This window comes from Sapajus apella, unplaced genomic scaffold (genome assembly GCF_009761245.1).
Source record: "Sapajus apella isolate SASKATOON/1434 unplaced genomic scaffold, GSC_monkey_1.0 scaffold67, whole genome shotgun sequence".
In the NCBI taxonomy this organism is placed as follows: domain Eukaryota; kingdom Metazoa; phylum Chordata; class Mammalia; order Primates; family Cebidae; genus Sapajus; species Sapajus apella.
Window position 1 is genome coordinate 9,408,808 of NW_022437007.1, and position 20,694 is coordinate 9,429,501.

The window sequence follows — 20,694 nt, forward strand, 5'->3', positions numbered from 1 at the left end:
GTGACAGAGTGAGACTTCGTCTCAAAAAAAAAAAAAAGTAAAAATTTTATTACCAAATTTAGGTTTCAAAAAATTTTTTATTTCATGTATGATATGAGTTTTGTTGGAAATAGGAGCTTTAGAAAGAAATGTAGTTTGATTATGCTAGTACATTATTTAACAATAACTTTTTGAAAACATTGAATAACTTTTTGAATACATTGACCTGTATCAAGCAAATGCCTGACATAATAGTTGTTAATCCTGGTTTTCCACACTGTTGTGTTGGAAGTTTTCTCTCTCTTTAGTAGCAAGACCTACATCAAAGTAAATATATTTGCATAACTTGGGACAATATTGTCTTTTCTTGATTCCAAGTTTATTTTCCTTTTTAAACATAACTCATTTTTAATGTTAAGAAGATTTTTATTTTTAACACTTTTATTACAGTATTTAGGTGGCAGCCATATCTAACAAGCTTCTGAGACAGGAGATAACATTCTGATAGACTTTGCAACTCTGCCGGAAGTAGAACTCGAAATAAATGTGTCATTTAAAGCAACTATGAAGGTAATAATAAAACGATGATTGTTAGTACAAAGAAGGCTTTCAATGTAAGGTCCAATAGCTATACTTACATAGAGAGAAAAAATGAAATTAGTTACTAAACATAACCAAAAAACTGGTATATCTATAGCAATGCATATTTACCAAAAATTGGCAAAAAATATGTTGAGAGGCATGTTAAATATTTGCTGAAAAGAAAACTATTGTCTATATGTGAAACTCCATGAGTCATTTTATGCATCAGGACCAAAAACCTAACTTCTTTCATTCCTCAAAATCAAAAGTGTCCTTATCTAAACCAAAAGTCACAGACTTGTCAGTTATTTATTGTGTTCTCATTTCAAACATCATTTACTATTTTCTCTCTCTAAACAATAAGTTCTTAGTCAAAATTTATTATTTTGTCCCATCTAGACAATATGGTCTATTGTACTTCACTAGGGTGGCCGAAGAGTACATTTTAGTGAGTTTCCCCAAGCTCTGGAAGTATATGTGTCTGGTGTGGGTCCATATGCACATTTTTGGAGGGCTGATAGTTTATGTCTTTTATCATCTATCCAGCTCTCAAAGTGATATGTGACTCAATAAAAGTGAAGACTCACTGGCCAACTATAGCAGTTTTTACAAAGTAAAATATAAAGATGATTCACTGTGGTAGGTGAATAAAATACTAGAATTTCTATTCATATTCATGCTCATTTAGAAAAGCTGTCCTAATATGTAGTATATGGATTGAGAGCAGCATGTATCAGCCTAAAGAGTTGTTGTGTTACAATATTTTACTGATAGAGTGCAGGAATCTAAAAGTGCTCTAGGGCAGTGAGTATCAAGTCCTCATATTTTCCAGAATGTCTTTAGTTTATATGTGCAAGGAGGTCAAGGAATAGTAAATTCCCAAATCCTAATATATTTTCATTCACTTCTATGTTACAAGATACAATTTAACGAGGCAAGATGGCAGCTCATTGTGATTAAACAGTGTTTGGATGCTGCACATTTCTGCATCACTGGGAAACATTATTTCTAAAGGCCCAGAATTCCTAGACCACTATTGCCATAACTTTCCAGAGAGCTTCAGTTTTGCTGCTTTCGTACCAGGTATGCAATGCTTAAAACGCTGGGCTGTCCAATTTCTGTAATAGCATTTCTGTTTTGCTGTGTTTTGTTTTCACTTTCTCTGAAACTGCCTCATAGCTCTTTCCTCAATACAGATGGATTTGGCAGCATTTCAGATGAAACAAACATCTGAGCAGATACTTTAAGATTTGGACATTATGCGATGTCATTTTCAGCCAAGTAATTTTCCTCACAATCTGGAAGACTCATTTGTGATTTAATTTTCTGACATTATATAATTTAAAAAATTAAAAAAACTTGAAAGGCAGCCACAACCTTATCTATCTTCAACCAGAATATCTGAGATTAAGTCCTCGATATGCCATTTAAATTTTATCCTGATTTCTACCCCAATGTTTAAATCTAAGATATTAACATGTTCATGAAACTAAGTTTACGATGATGGAAAAAACTGTACTGGTGATAAAAGAAATGTGGGTTTTAGAATATCACATATTTTTCCTTTTGCTTAGGTTTTTTTTTAATTGAAATCTATACATTGATAAAGCTTTTGCTACTATATTGGCAGACACTGTATATGAAAAGAAATGGACATAAATAAGAAGGTAATAGGATAGTTTTGAATGAAAAATGTGTGGGTTATGCAGGCTAGTCAAAACAGAGGCAGGTGTGGCTGTTATAAGCCAAGCTGCTTAGAGGGAGATACAGATGGCAATTAAATGTATAGTGCTTAACGTGGCTTAAAATAAGGATATTGAATGAGTGCATACCATCAATATAATAAAAGAAACATTTAAAGGAGAGCAACAGTTCATCAAAGATCTGGTAGCTGACATGCTAAAAACAGAAGAAAACCAAACTCAACACAGATGACAAAGGACTGATTGCCTTTGTTACTGAAATCTTACAGCTTTAGTAATTGATCCTTCTTCTTCTCACCAAAGTATACAGATATTTCCCAGGTCTTGAAAAGTATCCTAACGAGGACCATAAACTCTAATGTTTGTAAATTTTGGTTGAAAATGACATTTGGTTTTCTCTGCTTAGTAAGTTAAGCAGTCCCTGCTTTTAGCCTGTGTTTTCTCAAGAGAACTGCACTTTCCTACCGTCTCTGCAGCCCTGAAATTCTGTTTTGGAGGAGATGGTAAGTCCCTCCTCACAGGAACTGCAAGGCCTCTGTGCCCTCCCACCTCTCACACGTGCCACGTTCTCCATCTCTGCACCCTTCAAGTCGGACTTCATTTAACTGTCCAAGTACAACCACCTGAAGAGTGAAATAGCATCAAAGTGCAAAATGAGGTGACATCAATGATCTATGTTTTATTGTTCAGTGAAAGGTAGTGATCAAACAAGCTCCTCAACAAATAGGCGTCAAAGATTCCATTTTACTTATTAATAATGATTTATGTAGGTCAAACCCATGCACCTAACACTACTGCACTAATTCATTGGGGCTACTAACATTTGCATCAACAGGGGCTTGACCATGGATTTAAAGCATTCTACGGCACTAGACTTCATTGGGGCTTTGCATGAAAAGCTCCATCTGGGCAGTTTTCCAGCTGGGTAATCTCTGAGAACTGATGTCTATTCCTCAGACACCACTTGGACTAGACACTCTTGTTTATTCATCTGCGTCATTTGTGAGGCCTACCACAGACAACCACCTCCTTCCATCCCATGCCTTCTTCTAACCTAACCTGGGACAGGGCTGGGAAGTCTTTGCCTTGCTGTGGCTGGAAATATCAGGAAGAAGAAATTTGGCAGACAGGTTAGTTAAAATGCTGAGGCAACTCTTCTTCCCTCCCTACCAAAGAATCTGAAAGACTAATAGCCTTGAGACTGATATAAAATTCCAAGGCCAGACATCCCAGCTTTTTGCTCATGCTTGTGGCAAAATATCCAGGATATAAAATAAATCATTTTCTCTTGAGCCATAAACAGATGTTGCTTTAGTCACCTGTGCAAGTAAATACCCATCGTATCTATCCTTATCCATGGATACAAATATTTCCCAGGTCTTGAAAAGTATCCTATTTCTGATAGTCTTTGGAAAACACACATCTGATCATACCATTCTCTTCCCTGAAGACTTGATCCCTCTTTTATCTAGTAGCTTTAAAACTGTTGGAGAGGGAAACAGAAGCCAATGGATCTGATTTTTCTCGTTTTACTGCTTCTTTTTGTTTCTTTTGTAAGATCTATTTTGAAAAAGTGCCTCAAGTGAATGATAGCTCTTATTGTAGTTAATATTACTATTATGGTAATAATGTTGATAACTAAGGTCATGTAAAGCTGTGCAATGTATAGTTATTAATTACTATATATTAATGTTACAATAGTAATAACTCTCATGGCACACCTCTACGTGACACACATAACCCTTGGTGATTTTTGTCCAGATGGTCTTTTGTCATTATTCTCCCCCCTCCCAGCTCATCCCAGGCAACTGACTGTCCAGAAAGTGCTACGCACCCTCAAGACCCCATCTCTTTGTGTGTGGTAATTTATTTGCTTAGACCATGCCCTTCCTCTTCTCTGCTTGTTGAACTCTAAGACCAAAGACTTCCCTAAGCACTGAGTCCCCTACTTTGTGCTCACACAGAATGTTGTAATCATGTCTTGTATTTGTCTTTCGCTTTCCTTTCTTAATTAATTGGGCCATACTTTATCTTTAAATTTCAAAAATATAGCAATATTCCTGGCACATAGTAGGCATTCAATAATTCTTGATGAATGAATAAAAGAAAATAAGTAAATGAATCTATTTGTATTTAGGTTTTCTTAAATATATGCTTTGCATTTTCTTACAAAGTCTAGATAGATATAGAAAGGCAAAGCAAAAAATGGGAAGAAACATTTTAATTCTGTATTTCCCTTTGCTTCTTGATGCAAAGCATCTTTAGAAAACTTCAGTATAACTCCGTGCTTGCTTGAGAAATATGTTTAAGGAGCTAATTTATATAGGGCACTTGACACAAAAAAATAACGGGACAAGAAGCCATGAATGGAAACTATATATCAGAACAGAAGGAACAGCCCCTGGATTTTCAGGAGAAACAGTCTGTTAGGGAAGCAGTCTTGAGACCCAATCTTATTTTTGGGATAGTTAAATGGCAATGTAATTCAGTACCCATAGTCCCCAACCTGATTACAGGCCCTGTTTGTCCACTTTTTTTTCCCATCCTCAATACCTCACAAGCTCTGACTTTGTTCCCTTATTTATTTTAAGAATCTATGCTCCAGGGTCTCTACTCTGGCTACCATCACTGGTCTGGATCTGAAAAGTGTCTCCCTAATCTCTACGCTTCAAAGCAGATAAGATAGAGAAAAAAGAAACTCCTTAAATGTTTTAGTATCTAAATTGTGAATTTCATATGTACTCTGTCATAGAAATGTATGTTCATCTTCTTTAAGATCCACAGATTATTCTGTATTTAATGGGCCTTTGTAGGCTGGACTGGAGAACCTATCACAGATGATTTAATTTCTCAGTGAAAATATTTTTTGGTAGTTTTTTATTTAGATAAAATACCAAATTTATAGTAAAGTTGCATGAATAGTACAAGAAACTCCCATGCAACTTTTCATCAAGATTACATACATTTCCCCACATTTATTTTGTATATATGCTAATCTATCACAAACACAGAAAACACTTTCTGAATTCTAACTGAATTATAAACTTTTTGAGTACAAATCGTTAGCAAATTGAGGTCTGCAGAAATGTTTGATCAAGACTACATTCCATTTTATGCTTTTACATTTTCTTTGTTTCTATTATTTCCCTATAAGAGTTTGGTCCCAGAAAGAAAAATGTATTTATATTTTTACTTTCCTTGTAAGTAGTGATTTAACTTCATATATTTGAGAAAGTAACTATACTTTCTCAAGGCCTATGGTACTTTCCAATAATAGGGTGAGTGTTCATTGAGTCAAAGTCAGTCCTGTAAGACACTGGGTTATCCCTTAGTAAACAACATTATTGTATTATCTATAGCGGTACCCTCGGAATACTAGAGGCCAATCAGTAATAACCATTCCTGATGTCACTGTGGAGAAGCCTGGGCACAAATGAAGGCAATTAAAGAATTTTTAAACTGATTCTCAGAACCCCAATTAAGAGTTTAGCATATCTATGGCTCTGCTAATATTCATTTTAAAACTGTTTAATGTTCATCTTTTTCTTACTTTAAATTTGAGCTTTTAAAAATCAAATCCTTATCCTCAACCAAAATGTAGATATTTTAGTTCACCAGAAAACTTCAACTGACATAATTAAAATTAAAAGATCATAGCTGCTTAAAGGTTTATGTAAAACCAAAGAAAAAAGGTGAAGCTCTAGAAAAAAATAGCAGAAATTTCCCTAATGTAGTCACTGCCTTATTTGCTTTATCAATACTGAGTCTCTTAAAAAAAATCAAGATATTTCAAACAGAATTAAAAAAACTTATTATATGTACATTTAATGAGACAAAAATTTGATTCTTAGCACATAAACATACACCAAAATGTTCATCCCAAATACTCATGAAAAATGAGATATCCACAAAAGGACAAGTCTTATTTCTACTTCCATACCTAGATTTTCTACTTAAAACTGTAAATGGCTCATCGTGGCAACAGAAGATGTCTGCTGAAGTAGGTCCACATTGCTCCAATTGTGCCTCCATGTATGTGCACATGTGTGAATGTTTTACCAATGTCCTTTACGGTGGGTCCTCTGGATCATTACTTTATTCCCATGTTGCTTTCAGCTAAATTAGATTAGAGTTATATTACTGCACTTTACAAGATACAAACCTCTTTTATCTTGAATACTTAGCTATCATGATAGTAAAATGAATTAATAGAAATTAAACACTAATATGAATTAAAATAGCCTTTACCATTGTAGAATTTTAAAAAGTCACACAAAAGAAATATTTATTGTTATAACACACATTACTATGGAGAGTATTTGTAACTTCAACAACTAAAAATAATATTTGATATTTACAGAACTGTTTTATATTCATATTGCATCTAACCCCTAATTGCTTATTTTCTAAAAAAGAAAAAAAGAAGAAAATGCAATAGAGAAAAAAAGATCATCCTATATTCAAGCATATGCTAACAGTTAAATGAGAAAATGCAATAAAATGCAGAGTTGAAAGTTTGAAAGAACTTACGGTGTCAAAGAATGTAATTTCTATTCAAAATCCTTTTTTAAGACAACACTATCACAAGCACACTTTAATAACCATGGCGTTTCACCAGGATATCAGATTGTGGGTGACTCCATCACTTTGTACAATTGACTACAATTATCTGATATATGTACAAGATGCTGAATTTTGAGTACAGGTAATAAGTGATGATGGTTATATAACAGAAATACTACCCAAAAAGTAACTTTTTAAGGTTTCTTTTTTTTTCTTTTTAACAGAAGAGCTGAAGTACTGAAGTGAACACATTTTGTTATGTTAAATGAAAGAAAGAGTAGATTGTGAGTTGGCTCCTGAAATTTTAATACTGCTCGTTAGCCATCTACAATCCTAAAGTGCTTTCAGAGGGTCTACACATCTTCAAACCCCAAAGACTTATAAATAGGCATATAGGTTACTAATCTATTCCCGATGCTTTGCCTAAAAAATTGGCATTGCCATCTTCCACATTTTTCTTTTGGAACCATGGTTTTGAGTTTGTTCCTTGTTGGTAAGCATCCAGAAAATGGCAGATTCCAGGAATTTCACTGGGGAAGTTCGGTGGAAGTTCCTCCCTTGATCGAGGGGTAAACACAAAACCAGGGCAGTCTTTGAGTAATCTGAAAATATTAAAATAAAAATACTGACATAAATGTTTGTCCACTCAAAAAAAGGACAACTTAACTAACTGAATGTTACTGAGAATATTAATAAACCAGTGATTTTACGTGTGATTGACAGGAAAAGACAAATGAAGTTAACAGACATCTTCACACGAGTACAATGAAGAATCAATTCACAATAAGAAAATTGTGTCAACTAATGTATTTCACTTACACTAGAACCAAATTATAAAATATTTTTGCAAAGATAATATCCACATAACAGTGCAATTTATAGTAATGAAAAAATAATCCAAAGATTTAATAATAGCAAAGTATCCATACATAGCCATAATAGTATTAAGATTTCCTAAGTTGAAAGAGGTAAGACATCCATTTATCAATTCATTAATTTTGTAAATTTTACTATAATCACAGACAAAAAAAGTAATCATGTGGGCAGGAAATTGTGAACCAAAATTATAATGACAAAAATGATGTGAGAACAACTTTTGAATCTTTCAATAGAATTTTTGTAAATTCTAGATTTGTAAAAATGAATCAAATTAAGACTCAAATGAGATTTAATTGTACATATCAGCACTCTGCTTACTAATTATTATTAACAGTATTTTTTCTCCCGAAATTCATCTGTTCACCAAATTATATTGTTTGCTATTTTACTGCTTGTTAATTATGCTAAACCCATTTTAAATTCTAATCTTACTGATTAAGCTGTTGGCACCTCTTCCCATTTGCTTCCCTAGCTTTCCATCAAATGCGAACCTAATAAGCCTCTCTAATCTAATACTCAGGCCATGCATGAAAAATGTCACATAGTTGTGGGCTCTCAACCAACTTCTACAGAGAAGCATGTATTATATTTACCCAAACAGGCCATGGTCTTCTACTCACCGGTCTGTAATGTCATGTCTAAATTAAATACAATAATGATGTTGAATGAGATTTTGGTGCTGTGACATCTATCTACTGAAGAAACCACTGAATAGAAATCTGTCTCAAGAATGAAAGTTTAATTTTCATCAGTGCATCAATAAATATGTAATCTGCAAAACAAAACTAATAAAAATGATGCCTTAATCATGAATTTGTAAATATTTTTGAGTGGCTATTATTTGAGAATATATAATGAAAAGTTATAGAATTACAGTTTAAAAGTATAAGCTTCAAAGTCTGATAGATCTAGCAGAAAAGATGTCCATTATCCAGCCTTTAAAATCGGGATAATAATAGTACGTATTCCTTAGGACAGTTGTGAAAATTAAGTAAATTGATTTTTAAAAACTGACTAAGCATCAATTAGAAATCACACCAGGCCTATCATACAGGTAACAGTAAGTTTGACAATATCAGGCTTTGGGGAATAGCACCCTTCATACACTGTTGGTAGAGTGTAGATTGGTAAAATCAATTTGAACAGCTAATTAATGGTTAGTAAGGCTGAAACTGGATATGGCCTATGGTCTGGGAATACCATTTTTAGTTATATTATCTAAAGACATAAGTATAAAGATATTTATTGAATCACTATTTGTAATAATGAAAAATTGGATACACTCTAATTAACCATGGATAGAAGATGGAGTCTGACTTATTCATACTCTGGAATACATATTATATCACATGCAAATATAGTAACATGCTGGATCTAGTTCATACATGGCTTGTGAGAGCCAATTGTTAAATACTCAGAAACTTTGTAAGACAGTTAAGCCCTCCATAGCCTGAAAGCTGCCGGAGTGTACATAGTAACACCACAGAAATTGACAAATGCTCGAATCATGGATTCTCTATCTCATCCTCCAAAGCTGGTTTACCAGTAAACCACTCCATTAGCAATAGTTAAAATGAATGATCTAGATTTATAACTAGACTTATGTTTTATCAAGGAAACTATCTCAGAAACATAACACTGAGTGGATTCAAGGCAAGTCATATAAAGGATATGGACATGTTGATTGGGAATCTGTTTTCCTCTGGCTTTATTTTTCTACCTGGAAGGACCTAAATGAAAGTGATATACCTGCCTCTCTCTATCCATTTTCCTTCCTGGAAAGCAGAAATGACATCTTATTGATGAGTTGTGGAGAAGCTGCTGAACATGCATCTGTATTTGGGAGATTGCCTGCAGACAGCATATATTCTCAGCTCGTATAAACTATAAAGCACATAGGATCCATTGTGTCAGAGTGTGTGACAGGCACCAGGTCATATTTTATATTTTATTATATTATATTAATATCTATTTACTTTACATTTTATTTTTTATAAAACAGAAATCTGAAATGAATATGGGAAAATGTTGATATTTAAATATTAGTATTGGCTATATGAGTGTCATCTTGTTTGCTTTGTTATTTTTCTATACGTTTAAAAATTAAATATAAAAATGTATAGAACTATGAGTCTAATAAATAGAAATGTATAAAACTATAGGTGATTGATAAACTTATTTTTTCTACCTATGACAACCCAACATTTCCTACTAAATATGTTCATTACAATCACAATCTCATATTTAAATGTATTATATAAAAATATTCAGCCTTTACAAGTGGCTTTAAAGCGCATCATCTGAATTTATTAAGGGCCTTGCTCTGGATCACACATCTGGTATCTGTGTTTAGGACTCTAAGGCATGTCTTCTGAATACAAATTCTATGCTTTTTAAAGAAACTTAACAGACAAACATAATTAGAATGTCATAGAGTTAGAAATGTTCATTATATTGTCTTTAAAAAAATCAGAATATTTAAGAAAAACCATTTAGAAAAACAAACCATTTAGATGAAAGCTTGATGATAGTAACACCCAAAAAAGGCAGCAACAGCCTAGATGTCCTCATAGGGTGGACATTTTTCTCTACATCTTCTTCAGCAGACATCATTTTCCCCAAATTATTGCATCAACTCTCCTATTCTCTGTTATCTTTCTTATATTCCTTTATTCACTCTGTTCTTTCTTCTTACAAAATTCAATTCTTGCTTCTCTAGCACCATGTGCTCAGACTTGTCCTACAAACAAGAGGTCCTAGGCCTGTTTACCCCACACACTGGCCAGCATCCACGCATCCTCCCCACTTGCCATTTTTGTTTCTAATGATCCTTGGGTCACCACATAAACCTCTATCCTTAATCCATGACCTGAAACTTTAACACTATCTAATGTAGTTTCTATTTGTTTTCCTCAAGTCAAGAAAAGCCAACAAAATGCAGAGTATTATCCCCTAAAATTAGAGTAAAACTCCTTACAATGTTTAAAAGACAGGAATGTATAAACGTCATTACAATGCCACATTCTGAATCACTGATTATAATTTGGAAGTGGAAATTTGGAGATAAACATTTTTTTTGGTATATGTATGTATTCTGTGTTCTAAATTTACCTGTATTTACAAATATATTAAGGGAGCTACATTCAATATTAAACAGATTATTTTATTACTAAAGAAATATCATTCCAGAATTTAATGTATTGCCAATAAAGCTCTCCAAAGAAAATTGCATTTGATATTTGCACGCCTTCTTTAGCATCCATTTCTTGTCCTATACTTTGAGTAAAACTAAAATGATGCCCCCTACTATTGACTAAATTTCCCAAAGCATGGATGTTTAATTGAAATTTAAATTATTTATATTGTTTTCCTAACATATGGAAAAAAAAGTGAAGTATCTCTCTAAGAAAGGAATTTAAAATGTTGTTAAAAGTATTTCACATTAAGTATTTATATTTGCCTAAATAAAACAGTATTAACTACTGCTTTCCCTTAGGCAAGACATAAATATATGAGCATAAAAGGACAGTAAATTAGTATTGAAATCAACACAAAAGAGAAGAAAGCCATATCATATTTGTCTATAAAAAGTAGAACTGACTTTAGCGAATAAGCTGAATAAAGTTTAATGTAAATTAAACTCAAATTTCAATATCGTTCATGTATGTGCATATCGACATAACTGAAAAAAAGAAATGTTAACAGTTACTATCTCTGGGTAGTGAGATTATGAGTTTTTCCTATTATTTACTAAGTAACTTACTAATTTTGTAAATTTTCTAAAATGGACATGTGTTACTACACTAATAAGTTTATTTAAAAAATAACACTATGGCATAAAAACCTACACGTGCATTTCTAGTAACATTCCCAGTATAGTGAATCGAAGATTTAAGACATGAGCATTCTTTTGTGGCCAGAAATATATGTCAATATGTCGAGGTCCTCTGATGAAATACCTGAGATCCTGAATTATATTTTGGAGAAAAATGAGTAGTTAATATCAGTGTCTCCTGACATAACTCAAGACCACCCGACTTTGAGATAGGAAATTAAAGATTTTTGAAAAAGTTAGTTTTATACTGTTAAAAATAATGTAAAAGAAAAAGGAAAATATACTTTTTATATGTAGAGGTTTTGTTTTAAGATAGGATTCTTCAATATGCACATGCACACATAATGCATCAGTGAACACTGAAGGGGAAGCTCAGCTCTCAGTGGAAGGACAAGCCACTGACTCCTGCTTAATAGGATGATTCCTCTTAATGCCTACGGAGAGAGTGGAATCATATTGTTTCAGGGCATCGATTCTTATCCCTACCTATATTACACCCGATAGGACCATAGGCCAATTACCATTACAATGAACCCCAGAGACTTTTCTAGTTCTCAGTCTATACTGAGTTATTTTCATATCCAGGAGTCAATAATCAACCAGTAAACACAGAAATAGCTTTACTTCTGTGTTCCAGGCACTGATCTAGGAGCTGGGGATATAGAATGTGTACCACAGGAAGCTAACATTCTGCAAAGGGAGGCAGGAAATTAACACATAAATACTACATAAGACAATTTCAGATGCAGGCGCGAACTGAGAAGACAAGATAATGTGAGGGTGTGTGGGGAGAAGGTTGTTGCTCTACCTATGGTAGTTCAGGAGTGGCTCGTTAAAGATAGGAGAAGAAATGATCACTGTAAAGTAGATGGTCTGAGTAACTAGGTGGATGGTGATATCACTTTTAAGGTGATTGATAAGCTTGCCTGGGTGGGAAGTGGATTTCATCAGTCTGCGTGGGAAATCACTCATTCTAATTTGGTCCAGTTAATTTTAATATGTCAATTAGTCATCCAAGTGGAAATATGGAATAGGATAGATATATGATCTGTAGCTCCATGGAGAATTATAGGATGGGCAAAAGATTTTTTTAAAAATGGGTACAGTCATAAAAGTTCAGACGCAGAGGCTCTGGGCACTGCAGCACAGGTTTGGTAGGGAAGGAGTGCCAACAAGACACTGAGAAGGTGCGGACACGGGGTAGTGAGAAAACTAGGTGAGTGCGGTGCCAAAAATTTAAGGAAGAAAATGTTTAAATGAGGGAGTTCTCAGCCATTTCAAATGCTACTGAGATGTTGAGGACAATAAGGAGAGAAAATTGACAAGTGATTTTAGCAAGGCACACTGATGACCCTGATAAGAACCATTTCAGTGGAGGAAACACTGACTGGAGTAGTTGAAGTGAAAATAAGTGGTGGAAAAAATAGAGACAGTGAATGTAGACAACGTCTTTCAGTTTTGCTATTAAAAAGGAGCAGAAATTTAAAATTGTAGCAGGAGAACAAGAAACAAGAAAGTTTTTATTTTTTCAAGAGCTTTAATACATACGGTTGTGTTCTGTTGGGAATATCATTTCATCAGAGAGAAATTGATCATAGAGAGAAAGCAGTTAAGTTCTGCAGAAAAGTTATTGAGAAGGTGAGAGGAAATATCACTCAGAGTAAAACTGGATCAACCAGGGGCAGGAGGGGAGCTAGCCCAATGTAAGGGGAACAAAGAAGGAGGAGATGGGTACTGGGGTAGCTCTGCTGAGGGAACCTACAGTGTGAAGATGGCAAAGTTCTTATCTGACTTCTAGTCTAGCTGTGAAATATGAGGCAAGATTATCAACTGAGAGTCTGGGCTGGAAAGGGAAGGATGTTGGTACTTTAAGAAGGGAGAAGCCCGGGTGCATTAGCTCACACCTGTAATCCCAGCACTTTGGGAGGCCAAGGTGGATCACTTGAGGTGAGGAGTTCAAGACTGGCCTGGCCAACACAGCAAAACCCAGTACCTACTAAAAAAACAAAAATTAGCCAGACATGGATGTGGGTGCCTGTAATCCCAGCTACTTGGGAGGCTGAGGCAGGAGAATCACTTGAACCTCGGAGGCAGAGTTCACAGTGAACCAAGACTGCACCACTGCACACTCCAACCTGGGTCACAGAATGAGATTTGGTCTCAAAAAAAAGAAGAAGAAGGGAGAAGACAAGAAGATGATATTTTATTAAAGAGTTATTTCTGATAATAGAAAAGTTAACTTGCTTGGTATAATTTAGCTACTCCATAGATCTGAAAACCTTTTTTGTTACTTTAAAGTTTCCTATAATGAGACAAAATGTATATGATAGATGTATTTCTACTTACCACGGATTGGTTTATTGTCTGGTTAAAAGTGGATAAGTGATGCCAAAGTGACAGATTTTATAGACTCAGGGTGTACACTACATGTTGTCAAGGAGACAGTGAAAAAGGAGATTCTTCTGATGAGAGATGACACATGGCTCCTCTGTGTTAACACTTGCTGCCAATTCACAAAACTGCAATCTTTGAAAAACACTTGATGATAGGGAGCTTGACTGGCTTTTGTCCTCGATTGCAGGGAGGGAGCTTCTAAAACTCTTGGAATTTTTTTGAGTTATAGGAGTATCTGTTTTCCATGAGGCCCTTGGATCATATTTGAGCTTATACTAATGAGATGACTCAGAATGGAGGCAGGGAACCAGAAAAATCAGTCTTGTGATTAGAAGGTTGGGGTTTTGTGCTAGCCTAACCTCTGGGGAGGAGAGTGGTGCTGGTGACTGAGTTCGATCCCATGGCCAGTGATTCAACCAATCACGCCTACATAATGAAAGCAATAAGATTCTATACACCAACTCAAAGCTCAGTGAGGTGGAGCTTCCTGCTTTGTGAACCCATTGATGTGATCAGAGGGAGTTAAGTTCTGATTCCATGAAAGTCCTGCATCTGGGACCCTCCCAGACCTTACTCACTCTGTTTTCTCATTTGGTTGGTCCTCATTTGTATCCTTTAAAAAACCGTAATAGTAAGTATAGCAATTCCCTAAGTACTGTGAGTCATTTTAACTAATTATCTAACTTGAGAGGTTCATGGGAGCACCCAAATTTGTAGCTCATTCAGTCTAAATGCACACTTAGATCCTGAAGGATGGTTGGCATCTGAATTAAGGGCAGGCTTGTTGGGTTTTATGCCCTATAACTTGTGGTTATGACTGCTCAGTCTGGGTGGTTAGTGCCAGAATTTCACTGCAGTATACTAGGTGATGTAAGAACACCTATCTACATACTGAGAGTATGGATATATGCTTCTAAAAGAAGAGTGATGGAAGAATATGTAATATCTGTCATGGATTATAGTTGGGCCACGAACACCTCAGGTGAGTCATTCTTAAGAGGCTAATAAGTAGTGTAAAAACAGTTAAAGTGAGGATGATAAAATTTATCACTTTTCTTTTTTCTTTATGATTAAGGAAGAAAAAAGTTATGGGGAAAAATGACAATTGCACATAAATAACAAGAGATTTTAGGTGTTTAACATAATTACTACCTGTAAGTTGTTGGACTGACATTGATTTTTCGTGGTACACTGCAGGACTCAAATTTGTTAGCCAGAGTGACATTGTTTCCAAAAAGACAGTAACGAGGCATTTTAACTCCAACAACGCCCGCAAAAACTGATCCAGAATGCAGTCCAATTCGCATCTGAAAGCAAAAAATAACATGATGTTCCCAGTCACTGGTAAAACACTTCCTCCTTGTCAGTGATGTTTGAATACCCTTTCTAAATTATGTTACCATTCACCCTCAGCACACCACCCCTTTCCTCAAAACCTCCAGCCAACTTCCCTCTACTCCTTATATGCAATTAAAAATTACTAGTGCAGGCTGGGCTCAGTGGCTCATGCCTGTAATCCCAGCACTTTGGGAGGCTGAGGCGGGTGTATCACAAAGTCAAGAGATCGAGACCATCCTGGACAACATGGTGAAACCCTGTCTCTACTAAAAATACAACAAATTAGCTGTATGTGGAGGCTCGCTCCTGTAGTTCCAGTTACTTGGGAGGCTGAGGCAGGAGGATCACTTGAACCCAGGAGCGGAGGTGGCAATGAGCTAAGATTGCACCACTGCACTCCAGCCTGGCAACAGAGCGAGACTGTCTCAGAAAAAAAAAATTACTAGTACAGAATCAATAGTCACACCTCTTAACTCTTTTCCATTTAGATTTATTACACAAACTATCTTAATTTTGCCAGTCTTCAACACCTGAAACAAGTTACCATGCACAGGGATGATAGGTACCACGGCAACACAGCAAGGAGGTTATGAGCTGTTTATGTAAACCTGCCACCTCTCCATCAAGTGAGACAGACATAATTTCTGGACTCCTAGAGTCGTTTCCCCAAACCCTGACAAAGAAAGGCAAATGGAGGTAGGTCTCAGGACATTAAACACGTTTTGTAGACATTTTACCTCAAAACCGCTTTATACCGAACACTATTCCACTATTCTAATGACATAACTGGGGAAATGAAATTGTACTATTTAAGCAGAAAATGACAGAGGAAGCAGAAAGTGGAAGTTACTTAAGTCCAGATGACAATGTTTATACACATTAAACTAAAAATCCAGACTGATAAAAAAAAAAGTCAGATTTGTTACACGCCTTGATAAAAGAGGCAGCCTAGGATGTGTTGTGGCAAAATTTTAGGAATTCTCGAAGTCTCCAGTATTTGGAGAGCCACTGGGACAGAATGTTTTATCTTATTTTACTTATGTTTTTAGAGATAGAGTCTTGCTCTGTCACTCAGGCTGTGGCGCAGCGGCACCGTCATAGTTCCCTGTAACTTCAAACCCCTGGGCTCAAATGATCCTCCCATCTCAGCCTCCTGAGTGGCTGGAACTACAGGCATACACCACCACACGTGGTTAAGTGTTAAATTTTTTTGTAGAGACAGGGTCTTGGCTATGTTGCCCTGTGGATTCTCAAACTCTTGGGCTCAAGTGATCTTCCTGCCTCAACCTTCCAAAGTGATAGAATTACAAATATAAGTCACCTTGCCTAGCCAAAGCAGGATATTTAACAATGAAATTTTCAAAAGGTCTGATTACTTGATGATCTGAAAGGTTTCACAAATGCTTAAATTACTGCTGCTACAAAGCAAGCTAAAGTGGGTTTATGTTAAATCATAATGACAATATCATGTTCGTTTTCAAACTCTATGTTTATTCCACCATTTTAAAAAGTTGTATTAGATATATGCATTTTGAACGAAGACCAAGAACTCAGTAACTTAGGTATAATTTGGAAATCAGAAGACTTCAGTTCTGCCTACTTTTAGTAACTAATTTCAGATATCTGCTAGAAACTTTCCAGACTCATTTACATTTAAGATGTCATATGAATTCTACAAACTTTTCAAACAAAATCACTAGCCTGTGAATCAGAAACTTTGCATTCTAACAAACTCTACCGGTAACTGGTAGTCTGGCTTCCTTAAGTCTCTTTACTTCCCTCTGCTCATGTTTTCACCTATAAAATGCAGGGTTTGATTATTTTTAAATAACTTTCTTCACCAAGGTTTTATTTAACAAGCAAAACTTAGATATCTATTATATATCTGGCTTTGTATCCTTTAGGAGAATATGATTTTACACATATAACGAGTGATAGATTAGATAGATAGATAGATAGATAGATAGATAGACAGACAGTTAGATAAAGACTCTCTTCTGCCCTTAAATATCAGCCATGACTTTAACATATTTCAATTGAGGAATTTTTGCTCTCTGTGAGCACTCTTCTGGTTAAACCAGGTTTTCTGCCTATATTTAGTTATTCTAGTTTATTATATGTTAGAATTACCATAGCATTTTAATCTTATTTCATAATTAAAATATGAATACGTTCTGCTCATAAAAACCGAAGCCATGCAGGTAAGACAAGCGTCCCTTTTAGTCCTTCCACCCCGTGCTGCCCTCTTCCCCTTCTCCAGCTCTGAATTTCACTCTCAACCCCAGAATTTTCTTACAGAGCTTTTCAAACTCATCAGCAAGATTTAAAACACAATGTGTTGAAGACAGACATCGTGGCCTGAGCATATCTCTTTTCACTGGTAACAGACTACCATGTGAAATAACGAAAGGCAAAGGCAGAATTCTGGCTCCCGGAAAAAGTTTAAGTAGAAACCTGCTAAGGGCATCTTCTCCTTGGAACCACTTGTGGCATAGCCCATTTCACATATAGGCTTCTGGGAAGAGGAACGGAGGGGTACTAGAAGTTTGCTTCCATGTTCACTTGTCACCTACTGACTTTCACTGTTATCCTCAGCCCACTGGTCTCTGTCCCCAACCCACCTGCTGCTTTCTAAGACTGACTGGATGGATGCTAGTGAGGAAATCAATAGGAATTAGTGAATAGATGAATGATTAGCACATGTGACATGCTAGAGGAAAGTACAGAGTTTGAAAAACAAAAAAAAGAAAATATGTTCTATTCTTTCACTTCAATTCTGTACCAGGAGGTAGCAGGGTAAGAAGCAGGAAATGCCTGGGCTTTGAAGCCACGTGGACATGACTCCAAATCCTGACACATAGGAGACTTGACTGCTCTTGCCCACTGCTGAATTATAGATTCCTCTTTAAAGTGTTACTGTAAGGATTAAATGAGACGATGTTTAAGTCACAGTATGCTACTTTCTGATACACGTTAAAGTTTCCCTACTAAAAATACTCTCCACACTGCCTCTGTGATGTTTCACAGGTACCTCTTAAGGCTGTCAGATATTTCCCAGTACTGCACGTTAGTATGCATAAAAAGGTATGATTAATGACTCACTTTATAGGTCTTTAAAACTAACCTATCGTTACCCAGGTAACTATCTTTGAAACTAGCTATAAATAACTCTTCCAACTTAGAAAAATCTAAAAATACATTTCTACAAATAACAAAAATCCCATAAATTCTCCCATTCCAGACATATACATCTTAATTATAAAATGCATTTATGAGGAAATCACTGAAAATATTAATAGTCTAAATATATTTAATATTTACTTTGATGCTACAAGCCCCCCTCAAACACCTTAGAAAGAGAAAGAAATACATAGTCTTCCTCTAAAATATGTAATTATAGAAACTAAATCTCAAAAAATCAGGTGTTATGATGTTTTTAAAACATAGCTGCAAGTTACTTTATACTCCTTCTATTGATTGATGGGCTCTAAACCCGCTCTCTTCTGGAAAGACTGATGATTGCCCTGACCGATAGAATACGGTGGAGTGTCACTGTGTGTCTTCCAAGACTAGGTCATGCAGCTTCCACCAGTCTTGTTCAGTGGGACTTGAACCACCTCATAAGAAATACATATTAGTGTACCATATGCAACCCTAACAATCCCAGCTGACCTCCACCTTTCAGCCATCCCCACCAAGGAATCAGACATGTAAGTGAAGCAGCAGTCTTCGAATGAATCTTCCAACTCCAATCCTTGCAATCCCAACTATTTTAGGCAGCCTCAACCATTTGCATATTCTCAGCTGAGGTCCCATAGACCGAACAGCACAGACGAGGTATTCCTGCTATGCCTTATCCAAATTTTTGATACACAGGATCCATGCATAATAAAAGTTTATGATTTTGTACCACTAAATTTAGAAAAGTATGTTGCACAACAACATGTAAATGGGATGACAATAGACTTAGAAAATCGTTATGAAGCCTTAAACATATAGCTTCTATTAAGGTTAAAGATTGTTAAGGATAAACTTGTAGATATAGTTTTGTTTTTAAATATCTTCTTTCTTTGCTATATGTTTTATAGCATACCAGACAAGGTTTCACAATACTTCAAAGACTTATCTCTGAAGGTAGTCAACTGAGGACTCTCTTATAAAGATTAAGGGGCAGATTCACTGTAAATGAGACAAGTAAAGGTAATCTGCTTAGGTTCTATCTATTAAACCAATGCCCACTATGTTAACTTTATTTCCTCAAGTGTGGTAAGATATTATTCTGGAATCTGGCTCATCTAGAAGTTCTGAAATGTCATGTGCCTTGGAAAATATTGGTGGATTAGCAGTCAACATCCATTCAAATGTAATATCTTCTCCTCCAGGGATTGGAAAACTAAAAGTACATTTTCCAAATGAACTTGCAGCTTCTAAATGCAGTTAGGCTTAGTAAATCAGATGCACAGTTGCATGGGATTTGGCAGGCACGATCTCCACTACAACTCAAGCTGTGGAAGCCTTTGTGTTTTCTACGGCATGCTTAGTTGAGAGTCCATTTTCCCATCATTCATTTTGTAACAGTCATGATGCAGGGTGGCCACCTTGCTGATTATTGCAGTAGGTGCAGTTTTGGAGAGGCAGCAGCTTTCGCAACATGGCAGTTTCCTGACTGTAGTTTGGTGGGATAGTTCTGGAATCAGCTTTCAGATTTTTGAAAAGGCAGTTGTGAAGTGTGCTTTTAGGAGCCATTTTATTTTGACGATAGGAAATTCCCATACTATGGGAGGCATTTTTTGAAAGCTTATAGAGGACAGGAGAAACCTACTTAAAGATGGTTTCTTCTGTCCTCTCAATGATTCTGTAGGCCATTTAATACCCTATAATAAATTTCTTCCAATGTAAACAAGTTAGAGAAGATTGTGCTCTCTTTATAGATTTTGCTTTCTCTCTCAACTAAACCCCAACGGATACACCATGTGTTTGATAATCAACTAATATGTGTTTGCTTTTGTGACAATGTATCATCTGCCTTACCTTGATAGGTTCTCCATGGGGAGACATAACTTCGTCAGAGAGTTCCATCATCTTCAAGGCCATCAGTGCTATCTGAACAGCATGAGTATCACTCTCTTTGTGTAATCCCCCAGCTACACAATAGGCATCGCCAATGGTCTCCACCTAGACACAATGTATTTTCCATACCATAAATAAATACTCAGGAAGAATCACAGCTACATCATATAGAAGAAATTAAGTCATATAGCAGAAATCTCATTGCTCAGGCCCTCTGAAGGTTCAGGGTTAATGTCAGATACTCCTATAAATGGCTCTCTTTCAGAAAATGTGCACAATTTAGACCCATTACATTCACTGCACTGAGAGGCAGCACAGTCCGTGAACACGGTAACAGTTGGCTTCTACTCC

At 35.8% G+C, this 20,694-nt stretch overlaps 1 protein-coding gene across 11 annotated transcripts in view; it reads right to left on the minus strand.

The window, feature by feature from the left end:
- Window positions 1-389: 389 nt before the first annotated feature.
- GUCY1A1 (guanylate cyclase 1 soluble subunit alpha 1) overlaps window positions 390-20,694 on the minus strand; it is a 70,149-nt gene continuing 49,844 nt past the window's right edge. For 4 of the 11 annotated variants that reach the window (XM_032248601.1, XM_032248599.1, XM_032248600.1 and 1 more), the window contains 3 exons: window positions 20,305-20,448; window positions 15,088-15,242; window positions 390-7,429 (listed from right to left, as the gene is read on the minus strand). In XM_032248601.1, the coding sequence (XP_032104492.1) occupies window positions 7,228-7,429; window positions 15,088-15,242; window positions 20,305-20,448 (501 nt within the window). In that variant the 3' untranslated portion in view covers window positions 390-7,227. The remainder of the gene's footprint in view (window positions 7,430-15,087; window positions 15,243-20,304; window positions 20,449-20,694) is intronic. The other 7 variants (XM_032248604.1, XM_032248606.1, XM_032248603.1 and 4 more) reach the window with 4 other exon arrangements.